The sequence below is a fragment of the Ctenopharyngodon idella genome, chromosome 14 (genome assembly GCF_019924925.1).
Source record: "Ctenopharyngodon idella isolate HZGC_01 chromosome 14, HZGC01, whole genome shotgun sequence".
Lineage (NCBI taxonomy): Eukaryota > Metazoa > Chordata > Actinopteri > Cypriniformes > Xenocyprididae > Ctenopharyngodon > Ctenopharyngodon idella.
Window position 1 is genome coordinate 31,270,796 of NC_067233.1, and position 27,864 is coordinate 31,298,659.

The 27,864-nt window shown below is 36.0% G+C and overlaps 1 protein-coding gene and 1 long non-coding RNA gene across 3 annotated transcripts; one reads left to right on the forward strand and one right to left on the reverse strand.

The window, feature by feature from the left end:
* Positions 1-1,420: 1,420 nt before the first annotated feature.
* LOC127494477 (uncharacterized) lies at positions 1,421-6,115 on the reverse strand. The gene is made up of 2 exons (XR_007924890.1): positions 5,987-6,115; positions 1,421-2,359 (listed from the first exon to the last, which is right to left on the reverse strand). It is a non-coding gene; the product is annotated as an uncharacterized LOC127494477 (long non-coding RNA).
* A 7,111-nt stretch (positions 6,116-13,226) lies between these two features.
* On the forward strand, positions 13,227-27,606 carry rraga (Ras-related GTP binding A). 2 transcript variants are annotated; one of them, XM_051860388.1, is made up of 11 exons: positions 13,227-13,452; positions 17,008-17,093; positions 20,597-20,696; positions 21,470-21,536; positions 21,636-21,858; positions 22,586-22,681; positions 23,396-23,518; positions 24,182-24,273; positions 24,354-24,469; positions 26,703-26,824; positions 27,145-27,606. In XM_051860388.1, exons 2-10 carry the CDS (start codon positions 17,067-17,069, stop codon positions 26,804-26,806), a joined length of 948 nt encoding a protein of 315 aa, XP_051716348.1. In that variant the 5' UTR covers positions 13,227-13,452; positions 17,008-17,066; the 3' UTR covers positions 26,807-26,824; positions 27,145-27,606. The 2 variants fall into 2 exon arrangements, with proteins under 2 accessions (XP_051716348.1, XP_051716349.1); XM_051860389.1 differs by lacking the exon at positions 13,227-13,452 and adding an exon at positions 14,474-14,494.
* Positions 27,607-27,864: the final 258 nt, after the last annotated feature.

Here is a 27,864-nt window from a genome sequence, read left to right on the forward strand (position 1 = left end):
ACAGACCGCGATGACATGGTACTCTCCCCCACAGTAAAAACAGAGATGTTGTTGAATTCTTCTTGAACGCTCTGCACGAGTCAGGCGATAGGAATCAATCTGCATTGATTCTGGTGCTGGAAGGGCGACCGATGGTGTGGTAGGCAGAGGATTGGCAGTGGGTTTGTGGAGCGCACATGCTGAATAGTGCTGGGCAACGCGTATGGTTTTTTGGATCAGGTTTTCCAGCCCTATAGTATCATCGTACATGACCATTAACTGTTTTACGTGAGGATTCAAGCCCTGGCAAAAGGCTGTTATCAGGGCCGTTTCGTTCCAGTCACTAGAGGCCGCTAGTGTACGAAATCAAAGGGGAAACATACTCAAAGATTCATCACCTTGACGTAAATTGAAGATTTGGTTGTGTATAGAAAGTTCGGCGGTACCCGGAAGTGATCCGAGGTGCTCTGCATTTAGTCTGGTCTTTTGTCAGGACACAGACGGAGGCAGAGGGATAAGTTTACACAGATATTTATTTGACAGAGGCACGAACACAGGTAAACGGTGGATGCAGGTGAGTCAATGAACAAGCACTTTCACTTTTCTTAACAGATGTTTGTCTTTGCAGGTGAAGTAATAGACGTGGAACGGAGAACTGGAGATGGAAGACGACAGGATGGAGCCACGGGAAACTCAGGTGAGTAGCAGGTAAGGAGTCCAGATAAGTATGACGAGACCAGACAATGATGTGAGGGAAGTGAGAGGAGAATCTTTATAGTGTCCTAGATGATAATGTGCAGGTGCAGGTGATTAGTACTCGGGAGACTGTGAGCGAGTGGGTGGAGCGTGATCTGGTGACGATGCGTTGGTGTTGGTGGGTGTTGGCTGTGACTCCGTGACAGGTAGGGGTCGGGAGTCAGAGTCAACTCCAAAAAACTGGAATCAAACACCCCTAGTAGAGAAGCTCATTATAGCATGTGGTCGCATTTTAGCGTCTTTGTTTTCATAGCAACGGAGTCTTGAGATCATGCACCATAAACCTGCATGTTTTTTGCTGCATTCATGGCATGTCGTAATTACCGTAGTCTCGAGATGACAACATGATGTTCTATTCCGAGCTGTTCACTTCATTGGAATTATGCATTTCTATGGAAACACTATCAACGCCTAAATGAATCTGCAGTGGTCAGGTGGTACAGCAGTCACATGTTACAAGTTGGAGCTCTCAGAAAATTCCAGTCTTACAAGCTGTAATTACGAGCTTGAAAGTAAATGACCTTTATTTAATTACAAAATGTTGTCAACACACTTTTTATATGCATGTTAAGCTAGAATCAATGGCTCTGTCCAGTAACTAATGATGAATGTGATATGAACTGCACAGTTTGCTGAAAAGCATTTTCAATTGCTGACGGTGGACTGTGCAGCTAAAGGGTATGTATATTTTTTTTTTAATTTGGATAATCTCTTAATATCTAATAAGGGTGTCCCTTATTTTGCCAGGTGACAACCCTACCTACTAATGTCACGGATTCAGGCTACGTCCACACGAAGCCAGAGCTTACCCAATCTGATCTTTTTTTTTTCCTCGTCTCAAGAAATATCTGCGTCCACACAAAACCACTGAAATGACTCAAAATGATGTAGTATATATGCCAGACCAGTATGTGGTGCTGTAATTCTGCCACAGAGATACACTTAAAACAGAGAATAAGACTTGGAGCATGCACATAAACCTTGCACGCTGTATACAAACTATAGTAAAGCTTAGAAATAACGCTTTATTTTGGCTCAGTAGCTTCTGCAGCATGAACACAAGCATCTAGAGTCTGCTATTGTTGTTGCTGTGGCTGTTTTGTGCTGTTAGCAGCGTCTGACTAGGGTCGACACGTGGGGTGATGACATCATCATTTCACAAAATATACGGATAGGCTGTCCACACGAAAACGCGAAGACGGCGTTTTCAGATTTATCCACTCTGGGACCCGGTTTCAAAAAATAGCGGTTTCACCTTCCGAAAACGCCGGATCCGTGTGGACGAAACGCCTATCCGATACAAAATTTGTGCGTTTTCACAGAAACGCGTCTCCGTGTGGACGGGGCCTCAGTCACCACACCAATCACACCAGCAACACCAGATCCGCCCACTCATTCGCAATCACCAGAATACTGATCACCTGCCCCTGCACCTCGTCACCAGTCACGCTTTATAAGCTGACCATTCCCTCACTTCCATGTCTGGTTTCGTCTATGTCAAGAGTCAAGACTCAACTGGATTACTTACCTGCCATCCTATTCCCACATCTGCCTTTGTCTTCAGCCTGTCATCCTGTTCCACTGTTAATACGCTTAACCAGTTTTCAAGCTACCTGCTACTCATCTGCAACAAACAAAGACATTCATTACCTTCGACTAAAGTAACCTGTGACTGTTTGACTCCCCTGCACTGCACTGTTGACTCCGTTATACCTGCAACCTGTGTAAATATACTTTTTTTACTTACCTCATCTGCCTTTGTCTGTGTCTGACAACTAACCTATCAACAAAAGAATAAAAATTAACAACAAAACTCTTACTTTACTTCTCTGGCTAGCACAAAAACTGAGGAAAAAGTAAAAGTGACCCCACACCCTACAGCTACAACCCCATTTCCAAAACAAATGTGGGACATTTTGTAAAATACAATAAAATTAAGAATCTGTGATTTGTTAATTTTCTTTAACCTTTATTTAACTGACAAAAGTACAAAGAAAAGATTTTCAGTTATTCAAGTAGAATCAGACAACAACGAGTCCGACCACAGACTGCAGAGCAGCTGTCTTGAATCAGGTGAGATTGGGCAAAAATTCCACTTGCAAAAATGCAACAATTAGTATCCTCAATACCCAAAAGATTAAAAAGTGTAATTAAAAGGAAAAGTTGTGACACAGTGGTAAACATGCCTCTTTCCCAACTTTTTTGGAGTGTGTTGCAGCAAAAAAAAAAAAAAAAATCTAAATTTGTTTATATTTACAAAATACCATTAATTTTTAAATAAAGTTTCAAGAGATTTAACAAATCACAGATTTTTGATTTTATAGCATTTTACAAAATGTCCCAACTTTTCTGGAAATGGGTTTGTATTAATAAATACTTACCCAACAACAAAAAAATGTGGTACAGTGCTGCTTATCAAAAGAAATGTTTAACATTTTAAGGTGAACAAAAAAGCAACAAGGGAAGGGTGCAACAACGAGCCAACTCACAACATCTGGACCTAAGAGGAGTGAGGGATGTCCAGTGCATAATATGACAGGATCTCTCAGCACCAAACACATGGTGTAGCAGAGACCAGGGTGGTTGTAACACTGGTTAGTTGTAACACTTCCAATTTCTCCAATCAGGAACAAGTTACAAATTACCTGATTCACTTCACACATGCTTGGTTTAGTCCTTATTCCACATGCGGGAAAGTAGAGCCCTGTGGCAGACACAGCAGATTTTAGAGGAGAGAAACTAATTTTAATGTAAGAAAGTAACTTTTTTTTTTTTTTTTTTTTTTTTTTTTTACTTCATTTATTTTTGTTATGGCAATTCCTGCTTTGTATTTAAACTCAATGAAGTTAAATTATGTTTAATGTGTGTCTGTGTAGATATTTTTCATGCAGGTTGTTAGTGCCAATGTTTTTTGGCTGTTAGCTAGTTCATGGCTACAAGACTCTGGGTTAGTTATAACATCAATGAAGCATGTTACAGGCTACCCCAAGTACATTTTTAGTTGTATTTATGCTTTATTATTATTATTATTATTTCAGTATGCCTAGGTCAGGGGTGTCTAAACTCGGTCCTGGGGGGCCACTGTCCTGCATTTTATTCATTTTTGTTACACACAAGCACACACACCAATTATGTTAAAAAGTCTAAGTTGAATAAAAAGCTTTCAAAACTGATTTTTTTTTTTTTTTTTTTTTTTAATCCTTATTTCATATTGTTACATCTCACCCCGGTGGATATCATAATGTTACATCTCTCACCCCAGGGTCTGTTACAACTAACCCAGACTATGGGATGAATTGTAACATTTCACTCCCTGTGTTTAAAACTAAACCACACATTTTCTGTTTGTGCTGCAAAGATAACAGCTATGTCATTTAATAACTGAAACTTGTAACTAGTTATTAATCACATTTTGAACGCACTGGCCTAAAAGAACTCCAATATACAGACAAAAATGTTACGACCATCCCCGATCTCCCCTAAGCACTCCCTCTTGAATGTCAGGTCTCTGCTTTTAACTGTCAGCCAGAGCACAGCCACCAATGAGCACTCTCGCTGGTAATCAGGCACAGCTGATTATGATGTTGACACATAAAATAAATACACACAAGTAAACACTGAACATAATGAATAGCCTACACAAGTGGTGGAGTAACACATTACAAGTAACACAAGTTACGTAATCAGATTACATTAGCCTACATAACTGTAAAGTATTGCTTTACTTTTCAATTTACAACAAAATGTCCGAATTACTTTTTCAAATAAGTAAAGTAAGTTACTTTGTTTTCCCATTTATTGACTGATACCTTTCCTGTCCCCATGTTGAGGGAAATTGGGAGTAAGTGCAGAGCTATTCTTGCAGGATTAGTGACCATCTCATTAGCCTGATTCGAATTTGCCATACGGGACAGGAAAACTAGAGGCATTTTACCATAGCACAGGTAGAACTTAAAATTTTGCAGTGCCAACAAAAAGGCTAGAGCTTCCTTTTCGAAGGTGGTAGAGGCTATTTGGCATCTGTTGAACTTTTTCAAAAAGAAGCACACTGGGTGTTGGTTTTTTTTGTTTGTTTTTTGTTTTAAGTTGCCAGCCAGTGCCAGTAAAAAAAAAAATAATAAAAATCATGGCCCCGCAGAATAATGTTACTGGAATATCTGAACATGCAGTATATATCAAAATAAAGAACAGAGCCAACAACATCAAAAAATGTTTTATTCTAGCTTAATGCACTATTTTTTTATCAACACTTGAATGTGGTTAAATTTCACAAAAAAAGCAACATTTTAAGCAAAAAAAGAAAACAAAGAGAGGAGAGAGAGAGAGAGAGAGAGCGCGCTTTTTTTTTTTTTTTTTTTTTTTTTTTTTTTGGTCAAAGACTAGATTCAGAACGATCAAAACATAAAGTAGATGGAGTTGATCGAGTCTATCAACACCCCCAAAGCTTGCACAGTCCTTCCTCATCCAGGAAACCGGGAAACATCTAATTTAGATTAAAAACCTCTTACAAGAGCGTTCTGTGAAAAATGCTCAATTCCTGGTACACAAACGGTTAGTAGATCTGAGTCCCGCCTCCTGAACTCGTCGCTAAATAACTGATTGGCTTCTTCTTCTTTAATTTAATTGCGGACTGGTGTCATGAGCCCATGCCACCACCTACTGTTCAATTTAATTCATTATATTCTATGCCTTTCTCTTAATCCCTTAAAAAACAAACAAAACACACACACACACACAAAAACGCTGGCGCTGCATGTTCAGCTGCTCCAGCTTCCACCCTCAACTCTAAATCCCTCTAGACCCAAACTGACACCTTACAACATAAATCTTTTTTTAATACTTTGCAAACTTTGCAGACATTCTTTACAACTTAAAAGTACTTACTCTGCTCAGTAATACAGTAACTTAAATAAGCACAAGTCATCCTGCCATACCAAATAAGACCACAGGGAGATACCAAAGGACTGAATTTAAGAAATATGCGGATCCATTCAAAATTATTGACATATAACACACACCACTGATCCTCTCAAACTTCTCCAAAACACGCTAGTTCGGAAAACATCCGTTATAAAACACTCACAGTACATTAATTTTGACAACTACGCGAATACATTGAACTGTGTTCATGCAGAAATACGATGTTATAGCGATCAGTGAGTCGAGAGCAAACATGCACGTTTTAAGCATCAATAATTGCGGACTCGCGCATGCCTATACGACTCCTGTATGTCACTGTAATCGTCTTTACCTTCATTACAATCGTCATCCATCAAAACCTTTTTAGCGACACAGGTTTTCTTTTTCCAACTGAGAGAGTTTGCGTTTTGAGCCACCGTTCAGTCTGTATTTCACAGCAACACGATGAGAAACAGACTGGGCTGAACCGAAACAATCGAAGAATAGCCTACGTACGAGAGAGGTGGTGCCTTGTTTTAAATGTATTTTTTAATTAATTTAATTTATTAAATGTAACGTATTAATAATTAAATCAATGAATTATATTAATATATTTAAATTAATTTTAATTTATCTCGCGGCCCACCTGGAGGATCACTGAAGCCCCCTAGTGAGCCGCGGCCCACAGGTTGGGAACCACTGTCCTAATCTCTATTAACCTCTATTCAATAGATATTCCGCATGTAAAAACACGAGGACCAATGAAATATTAAAAACTGATTATGTTGTAGTCAGTGTGTGTGTTTTTTTTTTTGTTTTTTTTTTTCTGAGCTTTTTTGTTTTTCTGAAACCTGTAGCTGTAGTTTGGCTTTTCTGCCAAAAATTTTGTCAGATAAATACATTTGCTTAGTTTAATATTTTATTTTTCCCTCATATTTTATTAATCCATTAGGCTATATTCAATTATGTTTTATTAATGCCAATTAATGCTCTACTGGTGGAGGCAAATGAAATGCCACTGAAGTTGCGTAGACTCTACGCCGTAAAGTTATACTGATATACTGGAAATATATGAAGAGTTATATTGGAAATCACATTAATACTGAAGTATTAAATAATTGATTGGAATATGTAAACAAAAAAGAAAGGGGATTTTCCAGAGGTTGAAAATGATCTGGAAATATTAGTAAAGATAAGGGATTGGGAGGAAATGGGCATGATAAAAACTGTTAAAAAACATATTCAGGGAAAATTTTTATTAAAGTCTACAAATATATAGGCTACAGATGGATCAAAAGATCCAACTACAGGAAATACAGGAATATGAGTGTATATTCCAGTATTAAGTGTAAATGTCAAAAAGATCAACAGCTAATTTATCCATACTCTCTAAAGTTAACAGCCATGGAGGAAATAAGACCTGATAGTTATGTTCTGATGCAGCGTCAGTACGTCATTAGCTATCAAAAGATCATCCAGAGAAGATTTGATTAATGAAATATTCATGCTCCTGTATCGTATTCAAAGGAAAGGAGGGAGAGTCGGACTCTGTTGGGTATCATCACATAAAGGGATTCATGGAAATGAAGCTGCTGATGAGTTAGCGAAAAAGGCTTTAACAAGAAATGAAGAGGATATTAGAGTACCACTAGGTAAGGGGGAAATAAAATAAGAAAGATATTAAGAAAGAGTGGCAAGAAATATGGGATAAGCTAAGAAGGGAAGACATTTATATAAAATAAAATAAAAAAACAGGTAGAAACAAATAAAAAAATATATATGACAGAAACAGGAAGGAAGAGGTTCATAATTTCTTTGTATGACAGCCTGGCCAAAAATAATGTCTGCACAATTTCAGGTTTCATTTCATTGTCACACATGAAACAATTGATTTTAAGCACAGCTACGCGATATGATTACATCTTTTAACACATTTTTAAAAATATTTGAATTAAGGTTGAAGATTGGCCACTACTCTATTCTTTTATGTCAACTGTGGGCTTTGCTGGAGTTGTTGGAGCCATTGATGGAACATTGATTCACAATTGCTCCAATTGTAAATACTAAAGCATTTCAGTGTCTTTTTATATATATATATATATATAATAACATTAAATTTATCAAATAACATTTGCAGACTCGCTATTGGCTGATTCAGACGTTGAGGTTGGCCATTTTGAGTTAACATCATTGTAGTCCTTAGTTTACAGCACTTATTCACCCAAAAATGAAAATTCTGTCACCATTTACTCACCCTCAAGTAGTTCCAAACCTGTATGAATTTCTTTGTTCTGCTGAACACAAAGGAAGATATTTGGAAGAATGTCAGTGATATCTCACCCCCCATTGACTACCATAGTATGTATTTTTCCTATATGGTAGTAAATGGGGGGCGAGATCTGTTTGGTTAAGGCGGGTGTACACGGTGCGAATTCTGATGGTCGGAAGATCGTCACGAGTGAGTTTATCTGAAAATCGTATGGACGCAGTGCTATACGACACGATTTTACGACCTGCCGATTTCCGTGCTCGTAAGGTACTCTGCTTGGCTCGTAATTCATCACACACGATATGAGCCGCGACCATATGAGCATCAACGATTTCCACACGATTGAAAAAAATCACCTGTGAGCCCGTACGACAGCAAAAATCGCACCGTGTATGCCCGCCTTTACTGACATTCTTCCAAATATCTTTCTTTGTGTTCAGCAGAAGAAAGAAATTCATACAGGTTTGGAACTACTTGAGGGTGAGCAAATGATGAAACTTTTTTTTTTTTTTTTGGGTAAACTATCTCCTTAATGCCTGTTTCACACAGTGCATATGTGGTGTGTGTGGCTACTCTACTCTAGTACTACTTTTTACTAAGAATTTTTTAACACTTAAGTCAAAGCTAAAGACTAAAGACTGCTCAGAGTAAAATTTTAGTCTTAAGTGTGTCAAAATTCTAAGAATGACATAATTTTACTCTTATTCTTAGACTTAAGAATAAGTATGATTCATAAATGTTCCTAAGTGTCAAGACTAGGTCTCAGCTCCTAAATTATTTAAGAGAGCTGTAGAGGTCTCTTAACCTAGTTAAGAGTAACAAGATGGCAGCAAAGAAGAGGAGACACGCGCATTCCAATGAAGATATGATGTATTGGAGTTATATGATGACATGGAGTTGATAAAATGATATAAACTTGATTGTCAATTCTTTTTGTAACTGACCTAATAAGAAATATAATAACTTTAAAAAAATGTAATAAATTTAATTAATATGTTTAATGCATTTTAATACATTTAAAGGTTCTGTATGCGATTTCTCAAATTTGTTGTTGAACACTGTTGATATTTGAAATCAACCCAAACAAACACACCCCTCTCTTCATTGCTCCGCCTCCAAAACTCACACTCCAATACTAACCACCCTGCTCCAAGTCGGTCTCGAACTCCGGCCCGATCACTGCTGTCATGCAAGGCGAATGCACTGACAATGATGCTAAGCACCTCATTCTCTAGCTGTTGCCAGTGTGCAGTAGTTTACCTGCAAAACTCTCACTATCTGGCCACTGTTACACACACAATGCGAGTGCATGTCTGTTTATCACAGCTGACACACAACAAAACGCTTCACGAATAATAAAGCGCAAATGATGAACGAATGACAAGAAAGCACAAAAAATGAACGTACTGTACACAACAGTACAAAAAATGAACGTAAATACAAACAAGAGTTTGTTGTTAATCGCCAACAGCACAGCAGCTCCAGACAATCAAAACCCAGTGTTACTTACATGAGAAGGAATCAAAGCAGCCTCCGTGTCTGTTTTCAGACCTTCCCTCTTAGCTCTCTCCAGCGCTGGAAAGCTTATCTAATATAAACGCGGTCCTAAAGCGCTTGCCCAGTCATAAACCTTCATTGCAGTGATATTCTTTTGAGCTCTTTAGTATTGTGTAAACTTACTACACCAAACATAGCGGCCAAAATTGATGTGCAAAGGTTTTTTTTTTTTTTTTAAATGACCCTACAAATTTTGCTTAAATCATCAAAATATGAGGAAAATATTTTTATTTTAATGTTTATATCATTTAAGTGTTTTAAAATATGACAATGACTACAACATAATCAGTTTTTAATATTTCATTGGTTCTCTCTTGTTTTTGCATGTGTTTATAATCACTTTGGATGACAGCCTGTCCAAAAATAATTTGAAATCATTTGAAATTACTTTTTATTATCACACATGAAACAATTGACTCTAAGCACAGCTACACGATATACTTACATCTTTTAACACATTTTTTAAAATATTTGAATTAAGGTTGAAGATGTCAATTTTCATATGGCTGGACATCACATTTGGCCACTACTCTATGGCACTTCATTGACTTTCCAACTGACCATCAAACCATGCGACAAAAGCAAGCCACTTTTATGTTGATAGTGGGCTTCCCTGGAGTTGTCGGAGCCGATGATGAACTCGTGTTCACATCATCGCTCCAACTGTAAATGAGGAGACACATATCAATAGAAAAAGATTCCACACCATCAATACTAATTTGTGATCATTTTGCACAATGCAATGCAATTTTTAAAAATAAATTAAAATATTAAAATGTTTCAGTGTCTTTTTAAAAAAATTTTTTTTATATATAATAACATTAAATTATTGGTGTTGTGCTGCTGTGACTTCACCCTTGCAGACTCGCTATTGGCTGATTCAGAGGTTAAGGGCGGCCATTTTGAGTTGACATCATTGTAGTCCTTAGTTCACAACACTTAAGTCAGCACTTAAGAATCAGTCTTATACTTTACTAAAAGTTGCTTTTAGCTTCTTTATAAAAGTATCTTACTCTTAGAAAAGTCCTACTCTTTACTAAGAATTTTTTGACACTTAAGTCAAAACGTAAGACTATTCTTAAGAGCATTTCTGAGAAGTTTTATACATACAGGCCCATTTCTGAGATGAAAAGCCGCTCAGAGTAAAATTTTAGTCTTAAGTGTGTCAAAATTCTAAGAATGACATAATTTTACTCTTATTCCTAGACTTAGGAACCTTTATGAATCATACTTATTCTTAAGTGTCAAGACTAGGTCTTAGCTCCTAAATTATTTAGGAGAGCTGGAGAGGTCACCTAACCTGGTAAGGAGTAACAAGATGGCAGCAAAGAAGAGGAGACACATGCTTTCCAGTGAAGATATGATGTATTGGAGTTATATGATGACATGGAGTTGATAAAATGATATGAACTTGATTGTCAATTCTTTTTGTAACTGACCTAATAAGAAATATAACTTTAAATAAATGTAATAAATATTACTTAAACAATAATTAATATGTTTAATGCATTTTAATACATGTAACGCCTTTGAATAAACTTTTTATAACTTTAAATGTAACAACTTCTCCCACTCTACAAATCAATGCTCTGACTGTAGAAATGAAATAGTAATTACCTTTTTTGGTGAATGGAAAAATGCAGCAGTGCACCAGTGATGACTCTGACCCATCAGTCCATAGTAAGCAAGCTCTTAAATAGTACTATTGATAAACTTACCACAAACATAGTGGCCAAAATTGATGTGCAAAAGTTTTTTTAAATTTTTTTTTTTTTAATGACCCTACAATTTTGCTTAAACCATCAAAATATGAGGAAAATATTTTTTATTTTTATATTATTTAAATGTTTTAAAATATAAGGGAAGAATAAAACACTAAATTAAGCTAATTTAATATTTTTTTAATATTTCATGGTTCTCTCGTTTTTACACGTGCTCATAATTTCTTTGCATGACAGCCTGGCCAAAACTAATTTGAAATAATTTTAAATTTCATTTCATTATCACACATGAAACAATTGACTCCAAGCACAGCTACACGATATGATTACATCTTTTAACACATTTGTAAAAATATTTGAATTAAGGTTGAAGATGTCAATTTTCATATGGCTGGACATCACATTTGGCCACTACTCTATGGCACTTCATTGACTTTCCAACTGACCATCAATACATGCGACAAAAGCAAGCCATGTTATGTTGATAGTGGGCTTCCCTGGAGTTGTTGGAGCCATTGATGGAACTTGTGTTCACATCATCGCTCCAATTGTAAATGAGGAGACATATATCAAGTTGACATCATTGTAGTCCTTAGTTTACAACACTTAAGTCAGCACTTAAGAATCAGTCTTAGACTTTACTAAAAGTTGCTTTTAGCTTCTTTATAAAAGTCTCCTACTCTTAGAAAAGTCCTACTCTTTACTAAGAACTTTTTTGACACTTAAGTCAAAAATTAAGACTATTATTAAGAGTATTTCTGAGAAGTTTTATACATACAGGCCCTGGTATTTGTGGTAATGTCCAAACTTTCTTCCAGGGAATGTCACATAGGCCTACAAGCCCATTTCAGTAAGAAATTACATAGGCTATGGCATAGAAACAGACTCCTCCTGAAACAAGACTCTAATTTTCTTCTTATTTTTTTTTTTTTTTTTTAGATGAAGAAAGGCACTGTTTACCTACAAATGTCTTACACAGATCCACTGAGTGACAAAAAGATTAAAAAGAAAACCCTTTAAAAAGCATAAGAACTCCTTGTGGCACTGCATCAGCCACAATTGCAAATTCTTTTGGAGTAACAGGAATTCCATGCTTTACTAAGAACTCAGAATAATCACAAATTGAGCAATTCTGATTGAAAAGTTGAGATACAAAAACATTTTTCATTTTAAACCAACTATCAAAGAAGAGATTTATGTTTATAGGTCCCATTATTCCAAATTATATATGAGGTCTAAAATTGTGTTTAAAGATGAGGGACCAAGCTTAACATTTGCCTATGAAAAAGGGATAATTTGATAGGGATTTTCATTATGTTATAATTATAGGTTAATAAAAATTTTAAACCTTGTTGGGAAAAAATAACATTAGGGATCAGATTCCATTTATATGCAGGCTTATTAATAAAGTTCTTTATCCAATTTTTTTTTAAAGCTGTTGTTTAAATAGGTAAAATCAAGAAGGTTTAAACCCCCCTTTTCAATGGTGTTCATAAGTAGGCCTACAGATTTTCTGACAAAATGAGTTTTATTCTTCCAAACAATGTTGAGGAGCCAGCGCAAACTGGCTGCACGAGCGCTGATGACGACATAGCTGTTTCACGATTGGCTGAATTCACCGCATGACAACAATCACGTGTGTTTCGTGTTTATTCTGAAACCTTCAGTTACTAATGCGCACAAATCTGTATTTTTATAACAGGTAAAGCTCTTTTCATGTAGTCTCAATGTTATATTTTGTCATGTTTATCAAAATATAACAGATAAAAACGTAGACCCCACTTCTTTGATATTTAAATAGTATATGCTTATGTTGAACTTTATTCTTGTACAGACACTGTAAGCAATACATAAAGTATTGAATGAAAATGCTTCTGAAACATCTGTGTATTTGACAAACATTGCATTTATTTCACTTCAGCTGTGACATAATATGCAAACGTCACTACGGGAAGCAGAAAGTGTCCTACTTCACGTCTCAGTTTTCAGCTCCTCCCCTACTGCACCGATAGGCTTGTTGTTCGAGATGCATCGGCGCTGCGCAGACTGATCGGCGTGTGACATCAAAGTGACATCGCGAGAGCGTTTGGAGAGCGTAGGACTCGTTATGCTTTTGAATCGCTCTCGCGGTACTATGATGTCATACGCCGATCGGTCTGCGCAGTGCCGATGCATCTCGAATAAGCCTATCACGAGACAGCAGCAATTAGTCACGTGCTCATAGTCACCGTTCGGGAACAAGAGACAAACACCGATGGGGAGTTTAATCAGGTATGTGATTATTTGCCAACATTATCCACATTTACAGCAATCGTCTCTTTTGTTTTGACTCTTCTGTCGTATTTAGCAAAGCGCTAGTGTAGAGCTACCGATTTCAGCAGAGGAAAAATAAGAGCTATCTTCATTTTTTCATATGGTATTTGAGATCTGAATAAGTCATAAGCGGGAAGTGCCAAACAAAAACGAAATCTTACAAAGCCACAGTGTGTCTCTGCCCTCAGAATTAATTTGGACACTTAAGACACACAAATGTTTACGACTGTCTTTGTATTGTACAAAAGTTCAAACCAAGTAGCATGTAGCATGAACGATGGCTTACATTTCACAAAATGAAGTTGGGTAGGTTACACATTAGAAAACAAAATTAAGGCAAAAGAATTACGGCACTCCGTTGTTGTCAAACGTTACTGTCTAAACAATTTTATGATGATGATGATGATGATGATGTACTTGACCTGTTGTTAGTCTGATTGACACCCGTGTGTGAACCTGGGGAAAAATGACCATTTACATCCACTAGAAATCGCCACTGTGCTTAATGTGCAAAATGTCTCAAAGTTAGTTCTAGGAAAGTCTCAAGCATAATTTGTTTATCTGTCTGCCTATCTAAAGAATTTATTATTATTATTTTTTTTTTTTTGTAGTACTAAAGTTTCTAATAGTGCCAGTAAATTTCTAACTGTGTCTGGTGAAAATAACAATTCAAAGCGAATTTTAGTGCTTAAATCTAGCAACTTTTGTCACATGTAATTTCACTGACATCATTATAGGACAGAGACAAAACAAGAGGACAATTAGTCCTATATTAAACATCACTGAATCAACCTACACATGAGGTTACAGTGATGCAATTAAATTTAAGGGTTAGATCATGTAGAAATAGCTCCCTAAGATAACAATTGCAGGTTACCACTTTTAAATAATGTACCTGTACCATAGATTTTATCATGTTTTTTTTTGTTTTTTTCCCCATCACACTCATTTTCAGTAGCCCCTCACTGCAGAACACACAAGATCCAGGAGGCGGAGACGGGTAGGTTAAGGGATATGTAAAGTGGGAGGAATTGGATCCAGATCCAGGGGGTGGAGATGGGGGTAGGTTTAGATCCAGGTGTCGGAGACGGGTAGGATTAGGGATTATGTAAAGTGGGGTCTCGTGTTCTGCAGTGAGGACCATCTCCTCATTTTGGTCACTTGCAGCCACTCTCTTTTGAGGCAGTGCCAGAGCCTGGCCTCCCATTTAAAATACTCTACACGTGCTCCTGTTTGGGGCAACTGTATGTGTATAAGTGGATTATTCAGTGATAAATTGCATTTGAGTTGCGATCACTTTAATTTTAGGCTCACTGAAAGTGACATGAATCAGTTTTAATAAATTATTACATTTAAACGTCATACTTAAAGCAACACTATGTAGTTTTTCAACCTTAAAATAATGTCTCTAAAATTATTTCAGTGGTAGAACAACTCTTAACCAGACGAATTCTACTGCCACTGCTACCTGAACAGCCTCCTAGCAGCTAAAGTCACACTGTAAGTTTCGTGTTTAGGGTGGAGTTAGCCAACAGCTAAACGATCTAATATGCAAGTATAAAAACCATGCGGACAACATTTTATTCTATTATACAAATTACACCCATTGCAAACAATGCTACATATGAACTATGCAAGCAAAAAAAAATAGGCTAACATACTACCGTTCTTTTTGTCATTGTACTTTTCAATTCTGGAGTAACAATAAATAAAACTATGTAATGATATTTGTATAACATAATGTAACATGGGCTACTTTACCTGGTTGGTGGACATGGTTTCCAAATGAGGATTCTGCATTCGCCGGTTCCATCAGCTTAGTCAACAAATTCATGTGTATTGCACTGCCCACAGGGAAGCTTATATAGTGACAGTATTTCAGACACTGGTAACAGACAATTGCACTTATCAACCACATGGGGGAACCGTGAGCAATTGTTCCATGGTGTTGCTTTAAAGGGTTAGTTCACCCAAAAATGAAATTTCTGTCATTAAGTACTCACCCTCATGTCGCACATCCGTAAGACCTTCGTTCATCTTTAGAACACAAATTAAGATATTTTTGATGAAATCTGAGGGTATCTGATCCACACATAGGCAGCAATGTCATTGCACCTTTTGACGTCCAGAAAGGTAGTTGAAAACATGGTTAAAATAGTCAACATGACTGCAGTGGTTCAACCTTAATGTTATTAAGCGTCGAGAATACTTTTTGTGCACAAAAACAAAACAAAAATAACGACTTTATTCAACAATTTGAACCCTTGTCATATGCAGTGAACTCAGTGCAGGCTTCCTTGTTTACGTCCAAATGCCGGCTCATTATTGGACGGATCCTGTGTCAGCTTCACATGCATGCGTCGTGCTGCTCGCGTATTCAGCTTCAGCCAATACTGAGTTGGCGTTCGGATGTAAACAAGGAAGCCTGCACTGAGTTCACTACGTATAACAACGGTTCAAATAGTTGAATAAAATCGTTATTTTTGTTTTATTTTTTGAAAAAAGATTGAAAAAATTCCAAGGTACCATTTTGTTTTTTTGAGAATATATTACATCTAATATAATACATTCACAATAAAGAAAGCAAACGCTGCGCAAGCGTCACTACAGGAAGCAATGTCCGACTCAACTTAGCTCCATTTCCAGTTCCTCTGTTTGCAAATGGCAAATCTAACTGATCACATTTGAAGTTGAACAAACCTTAGGATGTTTGTGAGGCCATTGCCTGGTGTAAATGGGTCTTGATATAGGCCACATTTAAAAGGTCATGTGAACAGTCTCAACAAAAAAACTACCAGAATCTGCAGAAAATCAGATTTGGGTGAGAGAAACAACTCCATCCTTTTTGATTGAGTAGCTATGCTTTTTAATTCTTCTCATTTCGTCAGTTATGTAGAATAAAATTATTCACATCAGAATACTGCTGAATGAGAAGCCCTACAGTGATAAATGTGACTGATGAAAATTTTAGAACGCAACCTATAGAGTTTTAAATGAATACAGTCCTGAGAGCAGAGTTGTCAAAAGTACCGACTTCGTTCCCTAGTCAGTACTGAAATTTTAAAAATGTGACGCTTTGAGCACTGTTGAGCGGATTTGTAAACACCTCTTATTGGCCATTGTGTTCACGGCTCATCGGATATGTCGATGATTGGCTTCAATGATCAACGCTGTAAAAACGTTGTAAATAGTCATCAAAGAAGCGTTTGAAAGCAGGCCAGTTCACTGATAGACGCCTGCATTCAAACGCTCCTGCTTTCAAAACGCCTTAAAATTCAAACACTTCCATGTGCTTTCAAATGCTGCTGTGCGTTGATCACTGTAGCCAATCACAGACATACCCGATGAGCACGTCAACACAATGGCCAATAAGAGGTGTTTACGAATCCGCTCAACAGCGCTCAAAGCGTCACATTTTTAAAATTTCAGTACTTTTGACAACTCTACCTGAGTCCTGATTGATACTAAGCCAGAGAGAAGAGTAACGATTTGTGTATTATGGTCTTGTTGCAGGTGTTGAATCTCTTCATATTACAGCGGTTTACAGTGGTAAAGTGAAGTTGAGCAGGGAAATGTCCAGCACAGCCATGAAGAAGAAGGTGAGTTTAACCACACTGTTATATAACACTGACTGTTGATGTTTCACTTTAAGTTGTTATACAACTTTTAACGTGTGCACTGTCTATTAGGGCCGGGTGATATGGCCAAAAAAATCGTATCTTGGTTTGTTTGTTTGTCTAACATTGTAATATTAGAATCTAAAAATAAAAATAATGTTTTTAATATAATAATATAATAAATAATAATTTAAGCAGAAGTTAAATTCACTGAACTAAAAATAAAAATAAATAAAAACAAAAGCACAGACTAATTATATTGGGCTGTTTTGATTTCCCCATTACAATAATCACTTTAGAGTTACGGCTCTCACAAAAAATACACTTATAAATTTAAAATTCTTCATATGGCATTTTTATTATTCAACAAATATTTTAGTAAAATGGCACAAATATTTTAGTAAAATTATGGCGCTCATATTCTATTGCACTCCGTCTGTTAGACGTGAATTTGCGTGGCAGTGCTCGTTCACTGAAGTGTGAACTGTGAAGTTTAGTGGAAATTAACTCGCTTGCCTTAGGCTCGTCCACTCCTGACAGCAAAATGGAAATATTTGCATGACTTTGGCCAGATTTACTAAACGGGGCAAATTAGCATGAGTGCAATTCCACAAATTCGACGATGGGAGTGGCAAGTTTTGCACGTGATCTACTGCTGACATGCAAATTAAAGAACACAGACGCAGTCAAAACATTTACATAATGACCAACACAATCTACTAAGAGCAGAGCAAATTAGCGTTGGGTCGCAAATAAGCAGAGCTGATGCTCAACAGGTGCAGGTCGACACAGGTGCAACTTGTGACGTAATCTGACAAACACGTACGTGTGTGTGTGTGTGTATATATATATATATATATATAAAAATAAATAAATATACAGGATCTCACAGAAGTGAGTACACCCCTCACATTTTTGTAAATATTTTATTATATCTTTTCATGTGACAACACTTAAGAAATGACACTTTGCTACTATGTAAAGTAGTGAGTGTACAGCTTGTATAACAGTGTAAATTTGCTGTCCCCGCAAAATAACTCAACACACAGCCATTAATGTCTAAACCGCTGGCCACAAAAGTGAGTTTGATACGCACTCCAAACCACTGAATTGAATACAAAATATTGTATTGTACAATATTTTTTTTTCAGGATTCTTTGATGAATAGAAAGTTCAAAAGAAAAGCGTTTATTTGAAATAATCTTTTGTAACATTTTAAATGTCTTTACTGTTACTTGTGATCGATTTAATGCATCCTTGCTGAATAAAAGTATTAATTTATTTAATTTCTTTTAAAAAAAAAATAAAAAATTCTTACTGACCCCAAACTTTTGAACGGTAGTGTATAATGTTACAAAAGCTTTGTATTTCAGATAAATGTAATAGTAATAGGGCTGAAACTAATGATTATTTTTTGTTGATTAATCGAATAATCTAACAATTATTTTTATCTCCCAGTTAATCTATTGATTATTTTCTGAATAGTTGATCATTTGGTTAATTTACCAATAAATAACCAATAATTTACCAATAAATAAAAACTGTAACTAGTCTATGATATGAACTTTTACCTAATGATATTATTTATCACAAAAGATGTGGTTTATGCAGTGTAGGCCTAATTAGGAAAGGTGTTTACAATGGCTGCTTTCACAGTCACTTTTACAGCAGCAACTGCTTACAAGTGTGAATCCTGAAATGTTTTGTTCAGCTGAAGTTACAACCACATTCTAAAATATAGTCGCAAGCGGCATTCATCGGGGTCCAAGCATAAATGGCCCATGTGGATGATAGTTTGGGTTTGATGAAGCAAGTTAGCAATACATGCTGGTGTCAAAAGGGACTTCCAAAGGAAATTACTTATTCAGCCTGCAAAAATTATTTTAATAATTTAATATATTTCTGCCTGTGGCCCGAGATGTTGGGATGCACACCATGATACTACAGAGGATAAATTGTTTGAAGAATAAATTAATGGAGCCATAGATATAACAAATAAAATGGCATTAATTTTAAATTGACAGCAATATAATTAATCATGTCTGTTTGCTTGACATATTTTCAGTATTATTAGGATATATAAATCTCACGAGTCAGTGACAGAAGAGAGGAAAACATGATGCTTTGATAAAAATACAGCAGTCCTTTTACTCGACACAATAAAAAAATCTTTGGCACAGGAAGGCTCAGGAAAAACCACAGGAGCACTACACACCAACCATTCAATAGGCAACACCAAAGATCTGAACTAAACTGGGTATAAATACAAAATGAGGCACTAAACTAGAAACATCAATTAACTAATCAGAAACCATGTTGACAAACAAGGGCATACTCATAAACTATGACAACCAACATAAACATTAAATGATCTATAAGCATTACACAGTTTTGAGCTTTGTTAAACTTTATGAATCTATAATGAATTTATATGCATTTAGTCAAATCAATATATTGAACCATTTACACAGACTTTAAACTGAGATCTAAAAGGATTTGTTATCCTGTGGCTTCCTCTGGTGGACAATATTAGTATTATGGCCTAGTATCATGTGTATGAAGTTCTGTGAGATTTGGATTCATACATTCAAACTGAAAAAAATAGATGTCTTATCCTGTGGTTTCCTCTAGTGGACAACGTTATTACAACATGTAGTCCATTGGCCATTTTGAGTTGGCAAAAATTTCTCTTTCTAACTCCTCCTACCTGACTGATGAATACGAAATTTTGCATGTATCCTCTACAGACACTTGTGACAAAAAGTTATCAAAAGAATTTTAATTAGTTAAACCGTTTAGAAGATAAAAGCCCATTCATTTTGTAGCCATGGCTCCATACACTTATTAAATTATATCTTCAAAACCATTTGATGAATCCAAATTCATTTGACAGCTTTTTATCGTCAGGGTCTCTAGATGATACATACAAAATTTGGTGTTAATTGGACAAATGGTGTCCAAGAAAGAGAAGGAGTTTTAAAAATTGTTTATCAAAAAGTTAAAAATGGCAGAATAATTTTATGCATGGCAAAAATTTGAGATATATGTTTTGTTCAGCTTGAATCGGAGGAAAAAAAGAGTTTTGATTGTAACCTGTATGGTTGTGGAGATATAAGCAAAAACGTAAAAATACTTATTATAGCGCCACCTATGGTGAGTGTGTGCACCTGAGTAGTGGGGGGCATTTGGGACCATCCTGCCAAATTTGGTGTTTCTAGGACTTACGGTTTTGGTTGGCCAGACACTTTTAGGGCAGAAAAAGATTAATAATAAGAAGAAAATCAGTAAAAATACAGTAGGGTTCCGGCACCTTTGGTGCTTGGACCCCTAATAACTAACCATGTGGTAATAGCAACAGTATCAAACATGACCGTGTCCATAAAACCATTAAGTTTTACCACAATTGACAGCGTGTAGTTAAATAAATGATTCCTGCTGTCCACTCGTGAATGTGGTGCAGAAATGACCGTCTGCTCTTTTTGCAGGTGCTGTTGATGGGTAAAAGTGGATCAGGAAAGACCAGTATGAGGTCAATTATATTTGCCAATTACATCGCCAGAGACACTCGCCGCCTTGGAGCCACAAGTATGACATTTACAAGAAACAGTTAAAAAAATGCAAATCCTGTCATGTTTGATTCAAAGTAATTTTGTTCCAAGCCTGCATGACACCTCAAGATACATTAATTTTTGCTTTAGTGACACCATACTCTGTTTGACCTTGCGTGTTTTATGATCAGAGCTTTATGTTTAGCAGAAATGCAAATGAGATTTGAGAGCTGCAGAGGAGGAGAAAATTTCCCAAAACATTAAAACATTTACTGGTCATATGCTGATTATTACAGACAGACTGACTGACTGACTAAAAAAATCCTATTTTAGGACAGTTTTCTGCATTGGCTATTCTGCTCAGTGGCTTAAATCATAATTTGTGGTACTTCTTTTAAATTATACTGTATACTTACATAAGATATTAAATAATTTTCAAGACTTGGAGAGTTGCAGATGTTAATATGTCAACATACATTATCTTTCATGACACATGTTGTGCCTGGATCGTAGATCAAATGTTTAAACAAATCAGTATCATTGAAGTGTTTATTGATCAGTGAAAGGTCAAAATGAATGCAGCCGTATTAAGCAAAAAAATATGAGACTGACAACCGTCGAGTCTAGTGCTGTGTAAAACTTCACTGCAGTAATCCAAATACTTACATTGCCGTCTCATCGTTTTGAGATACGAAAGCCCTGGGATGTTTTCTTTTCAGATGCTCTTGCATATGTTTAACCAAATCAATATCATTGATGTGTTTATTGATCAGTGAAAGGTTAAAATCAGCTGTGTTTTTCTCATTTCAGTTGATGTGGAGCACTCTCATGTGCGATTTCTGGGCAATCTGGTGCTGAACCTATGGGACTGCGGTGGGTGAGTGTCATGAGACCCCCTGTACGAAAGAGCTTTGTTGGATGGCTTTTGTGAAGATGCTTACTTTTTTCGCTTCATCTATAAATGTGAATTGTACAGACAGGACACTTTCATGGAAAACTACTTCACGAGTCAGAGAGATAACATCTTTCGCAATGTAGAGGTGTTGATCTACGTTTTTGATGTGGAGAGCCGAGAGCTGGAGAAAGATATGCATTACTACCAGTCGTGTCTGGAAGCTATCCTGCAGAACTCGCCTGACGCAAAGATCTTCTGCCTGGTACACAAGATGGACCTCGTCCAGGAGGATCAGAGAGATCTGGTATGACATTAGCATGAATTTCCTTTTTTCCTTGTTTATCCCTTGACTGTTAATTTCAAGAAATGACATGTCCGGGTCACACTGAATCCCAAAAATGGCCCCATTTTATATTTAATGTCTGTAACTACGGTGTACTAAGATTAAAATGAATCATTTCATACAATGCAGTTATTATGTGCTTATATTTTACTTATGTTTGTACTTATTTTAAAAATCTCTGCATATAATTACAGCTCTAATTAATTTTTGTAATTACATCTAAAATTACACTGTAAGTTCATCACAAATTACACACTGTTTAACCCAAACTTAATCCTAGCCATACCTCCAAACCTGTCCCTATCCTTACCCGTATCCAACTCAATAGCAACAAGTGTTTTGCAATACGACATCAATACAATAAGTACATTGTACCTACATTTTTTTTTATGTAAGTACATAGTAGTTAAAGACACCACCTAATAAAGTGGCTTCCCAGGAATCAATAGAAAAAAAAAAATTAGAATATATATTTTGCTTGCATTAAACCAAGCCTGTTTTAGGACCATTAAAGTATTTTCTTACATAACAAAAGCATGTTCCCCTCAAATTCTCATTACTGAAATGAAATGCACCCCTCCATTATTGTAATGAGTCCGAAGCAAGTCCATGCAGACTGTCTTCAGACTAGTAAAATACATTGAAATTGACACAAACCATGTTAATTAATGTCTTTTATTTTATTTAGATATTTAAAGAGCGTGAGGAGGACCTGAAAAGATTGTCTCGCCCACTGGCCTGCACCTGCTTTAGAACGTCCATTTGGGATGAGACGCTGTATAAAGTAAGACCATGTGCATTTCTCTGCACCTGCTCATTAATATTAATATCCAAAGTATTGTATCTAACAGATGAAGTTTAAGATCAGAGTATTTATAAGATATAAGACATTTGCAGAATGCAGTGAGAGGAAAAAGAGAAGCAGCAGCGGAAGTCCTGAGTCTATTTTATATGCTGTGCCTACTATATGTAACTGGAAGGGACAAGGAAAAGTACCTATTGAAGTTCTTTGTACTTCTCTTACAACCATTTAATGATGCACTCAAGACAGGTCTTTTTAGGTCACCATGGTCCTTGTAAGGCACACGGAATAAGCAATTGTGGTTTTAATATCTTTAAGAGAATATCGCAGGTCTTGCATTCTCATGTCTGCAGAGAGGGTAATAGACATATTTTGATACCAAGGTACATCACGTAATTAATTCTGAAGGAAATCGTCCACTTGATCTTACAGCACAGAAGGAGCTTGCATTTGAAAATAATCAAACATATCAGGGTATATGGTAGAAATCAATAACTTGTAAATGAATATTCATGCAACATAAGGAATATAACAATTAATGATGACAATTAATAACTAGAATTCATAAAGAAAAGATAAGATTCATAAAAAGGAAAAATAAAGAATACAATTGAATAAATTAGAATATGAGTAATTTCACATACACACAGACAGTCAGAAAGTTCAGTATGATGATATCTGTGTTTGTGTCTGCAGGCATGGTCCAGTATCGTCTATCAGCTCATTCCTAATGTACAGCAGCTTGAGTGCAATCTGCGCAACTTTGCTCAGATAATTGAGGCAGATGAAGTCTTGCTTTTTGAAAGAGCTACTTTCCTGGTTTGTACCAAACTGAAACACTATGCTTACACACGCACACAATACTTGCATATATTCAAACTTATGCTGCACAATTTGGGCCTGACCTCATGTTGTGATTATATTGCCCTTTTTTTTTTTTTTGCCCAGTTTTACATGGGCAAAAATAAATAAACTAAAAATCTTGTTTTAAATGTATTTGTCAACTCTATAAAACTAAATTGTAGGGCTACTACAACTAAACTAAAGGCAACTGAAGTGACAACGGAGTCAATTCAGTACAGACTCATCGGCGCTCGGCCTGTGATTTACATGAAGACGTCCAAAAGGTTAAAAGCTTTCCTGAAGATTAGAGCGGAACCGATCATTGTGAGTCAGTCTAGACCAGTGGTTCCCAAACCTGTCCTGGAGGACCCCCAGCCCTGCATCTTAAACGCCAAGCACCAAATGTCTGAAACTGTAGTTCTTTGGATAGTGAGCAGGTTATTTCTGTGGTCATTTTTCTGACACCTTTATCTTAAATAACAATTACTGTTTGACAGGTGTACGGCTTCAGTCAAACACTGCAAACAAAACAAAAAAACAAAAGGGAAAAGCAAAGTGAACATGAACAAAACTTACTGTGTGAAGCTGCTTTACACCGATTGCCTCTGAGTTATTTGACATGTATGCTTGTCTTGTCAGGTGATCTCTCATTATCAGTGTAAGGAACAACGTGATGCTCATCGCTTCGAGAAGATCAGTAACATCATCAAGCAATTCAAGCTGAGCTGCAGGTCAGTCAGATTCCATTCATGTAGTTGTAAGCGCTGAACACAGCATCATGGTAATTTTGACCTTTCTTACTGTCCCACAGCAAGTTGGCGGCCTCTTTCCAAAGCATGGAAGTGCGCAACTCTAACTTTGCTGCCTTTATTGACGTATTCACTTCCAACACTTACGTCATGGTGATCATGTCAGACCCGTCTATACGTAAGCATCAGCATGCAGGAATGGCAATGGTTTTTGCCACCAAATAATCTCACATTACACTCAACTGTGGTTTTACATGTGGGGAAAACATTTATTTTTGCCAAATATTATCTAAATTAAGTTGGGTAATACTAGTCACGTTCATTAAATAAGTAATTGATTAGTATGTTTCAACTAAGTAGGGCTGAGCGATTTTTCAGATTTTTTTCGATTAATTTAAATTTAATGTTTTGTCTTGATTTTATTATTTTTAAATTGAGAAATTGCAATTTTGAATAAAAATGTTAGCAAATGTTACAATTAGACATGTTGACAATACAGCGTTAAGAGAAGAAAATGATCTGACCACAAGATGACGGGCCTGATTAACTGCTCTCGTATGAACTTAGAACATATCACTAGTCTAAGCGGCTGTTCACTCAGAAATGCGTTATTGCATTGAGGAAAAAAAACAAAAAAAAAAAAAACAAGACACGGGCAGTGGAAAGGGGAAAAAGCAAAGTTGCTAAACGCAAGTTGAACTTTTTTTTTTTTTTTTTTTATATATACTTGAGCGCTGCATTTTGACTATGCTGTGAAACAGCCAAACAAGTCCACCAAACATAAAAACAATAAGAAAAAATAGCGCAATCAAATGAAAAAAAAAAAACTGTAAAGAACTACTTTTGTATGTTTGATATTTAATGTTTGCATGATGGTGACGGGCAGAAAGCTGCTGGTTTTTTCTGGTTTTACAAAACATTTTCTGTTAATAATAGCCTATTACTGGTGTTATTTATTGCTATTACTTTTTGATTAAGAAATATTTAGCTTTTTTCCTATTTTATATTATTTCTGAGCATGTAGGATGTTTAAAATAAGTTTGTACAACATTTGCCTTCATATTTCATGCATATTTTCTGCAAAGATATTTAACAAATAAGTTATTTGTTTTACATTTACACCATGTTGATCACTTCAGGCATGGTGCACTTGGAATAGAAGAGAATGTTATCTGAATCATATTGTAGTTAAGTTTTTAAGTTGGCTAGTTAAACATTAAAAAAATCGAAATCGTTGGTCAATTGGTCAATCGTTCTGAAAAAATCGAGATTTTATTTTTTTTGCCATATCGCCCAGCCCTAATTGTAAGGAAAATTATTTATTAATAGTACTTGAATTGTGTTCTAAATCTACTTGAGAGGCAGACAGTGCTCAGAGTAAGACCATGAAATGGCCCTCCATGTTTGGCTAATCAATTCTGTAGTTGGCAGTGGGCATTTGTCAGCAAATGATATGAAACATGATATGATCACATTTTCTGGGTCCTGTTAAGTTTCTGCATTTTGAAGAAACTGAAGCTTGATTATGGTGACTAGGACATTAAGCCATTAATTACAATAATCTAGTATTGAGGACAGGAATGCATGAACTAACTTTTCTGCATCAAAACAGACAGCATGTTTCGTTACTTAGCAATATTTAGCTATTATATTTGTAGGAATTTGGTTTTCAAAATACAAATTCCTGGGTCTTTGAAGGGCAGTGAAACCATGAAACACATTTTTGAGATGTTAACATATATATTCCATTATTTTGAATATTAAGGGTCAAGTGGTTAATTTTCCATGTTTTCAACTATTTAAAAGTTGAAGCCATGTTACAGTGTGCATTATATTAACATGGTAACACCCTCCGATTGATCTCCATTCCATCTCATCACTGTCATGTTTGATACATTAGCATATTCCATTTGTATCTTCTGCCATTTTTTTTTTTTTTTTTTTTTTTTTTTTTTTTTTTCTTCTTCTATTTTACTTTTATTCAAATGGCATTGATGAAGTGGTATGTCTGATCATTGACACAGTGGTTTATTTGAATAAAGAGAAGACAAGAATGAAAGCTGATAAAATGGACAAAGAATAGACAAAAAAAAAAAGTATAGTAAGCCTTTATTCTCCTGCTTCAAGTATTTCAAAAATGCTTGTAAAAAATGACAAAAGTGAATGACCATAATGAAAAAATCAGAACAATATGGGACCTAAGATTGTGGTGTTTCATACTTAACTTGTGTTGGATTTGACAGTTTCTCATTTACAAAGATTTGGCAGCTTTCAGAGCCTGCATGTAACTAGAAACTATCCTTCCTTGCATTTCAAAACCCCTCCAAATTGTTCTTTCTCCATCTGCACTGCAAATGAGGTTTGAGAAAAGCGCATTGTGACCCAGAGTAAAGCCTCTTACTCTCTTCCAGCTTCAGCTGCTACCCTCATCAACATCCGGAATGCCAGGAGACATTTTGAGAAGCTTGAGCGTGTGGACGGGCCCAAACACAGTCTACACATGCGTATGCGCTAGACTGCCAGCGTGGAGAGTGTGAGTGTCTGGACCAGTCCTCACGTTTCACTGATTTGCCTTAATTGTTTCTTTAAATCAGTTTACATTTGTTTGGCACAACATGGCGAGAGGAAAAAAAGTCTTTTAAAACTTGGCAGTTTTAAGGCCTATAAAATCAAGGGTAAAAATTGTATATTGAATATTTAAATTGATCATGTAGTGACTTACTATAGAATTCTGTGCTTTTAAACTGTGATTAGAATGTTTGGAAACATTTGAATAACAACAGGATTAAAGATAACCAAAAAGTTTGGTGGCTGCTGTTTTACTGACATGTTCATACTTTTTCTTATGTACAGGGTGGTGAGTGAACTGCTGGGAATCATCAAGAAGAATTCCTCCTGTTTTGCTGACTTCACATGCATCTAGTGTTTTCTGCCAAGGAACTAATTCATCTGATATTAAAAGGCACTCACTAATCACTTTCCTCACTAATGTTGCAAAGGAACTTTAGTTCTTAATATATGATTTGTGCCATAAGGTGGCTTGCAAGTTACTGATAGCCAGGAAAACTAGATCATGAAGTCAGCATTCTTTGCCTGTCTTTTATATATTGTCTTATATTAAGCATTATCGGCTTGCTGTACTGTTTCCAAATGTCGAGCAGTAATCTGTGTGACTAAAATTGGTCTAACTTATAAATTAACAACTTGATCTACAAAATCATCTATTATAAATATTCTCAATAAATACAGATTGTTCTGTAATAAATGTCTTTCTCTACAACGAAACCAGTTAGTTAATACATTTCAATGAATCTGTGTTTTGTTTTGTTTTTTTGTTTGTTTGTGTGTTTTTTGAAAACATTTGAGAAAATGTGTAGAAACGGTGGCTTCATATAACCCTGTCTGAAAGTTTAAAATGGCTTAAAAGGCATAACATTTTTATAATGGTTTACAGGTCTTACATTTGCTAAAAAGCTTTTTATGGGAAAAGTCAGAGTTCAGAACAGGTTAAATGTCTGTACTGCAAAGTTTGTTGGGTATAGCTTGAAAGTTCTTGGATGGGTTAAGGTCAAA

Bases quoted from the DNA above. Each gene is read 5' to 3' on its own strand.
- rraga (XM_051860388.1), top strand. From the start codon at position 17,067: ATGTCCAGCACAGCCATGAAGAAGAAG. The intron at 22,682-23,395 runs GTAAGACCATGT...TTGTGTCTGCAG, and splicing joins GGGATGAGACGCTGTATAAA to GCATGGTCCAGTATCGTCTA. The intron at 24,274-24,353 runs GTCAGTCAGATT...ACTGTCCCACAG, and splicing joins CAATTCAAGCTGAGCTGCAG to CAAGTTGGCGGCCTCTTTCC.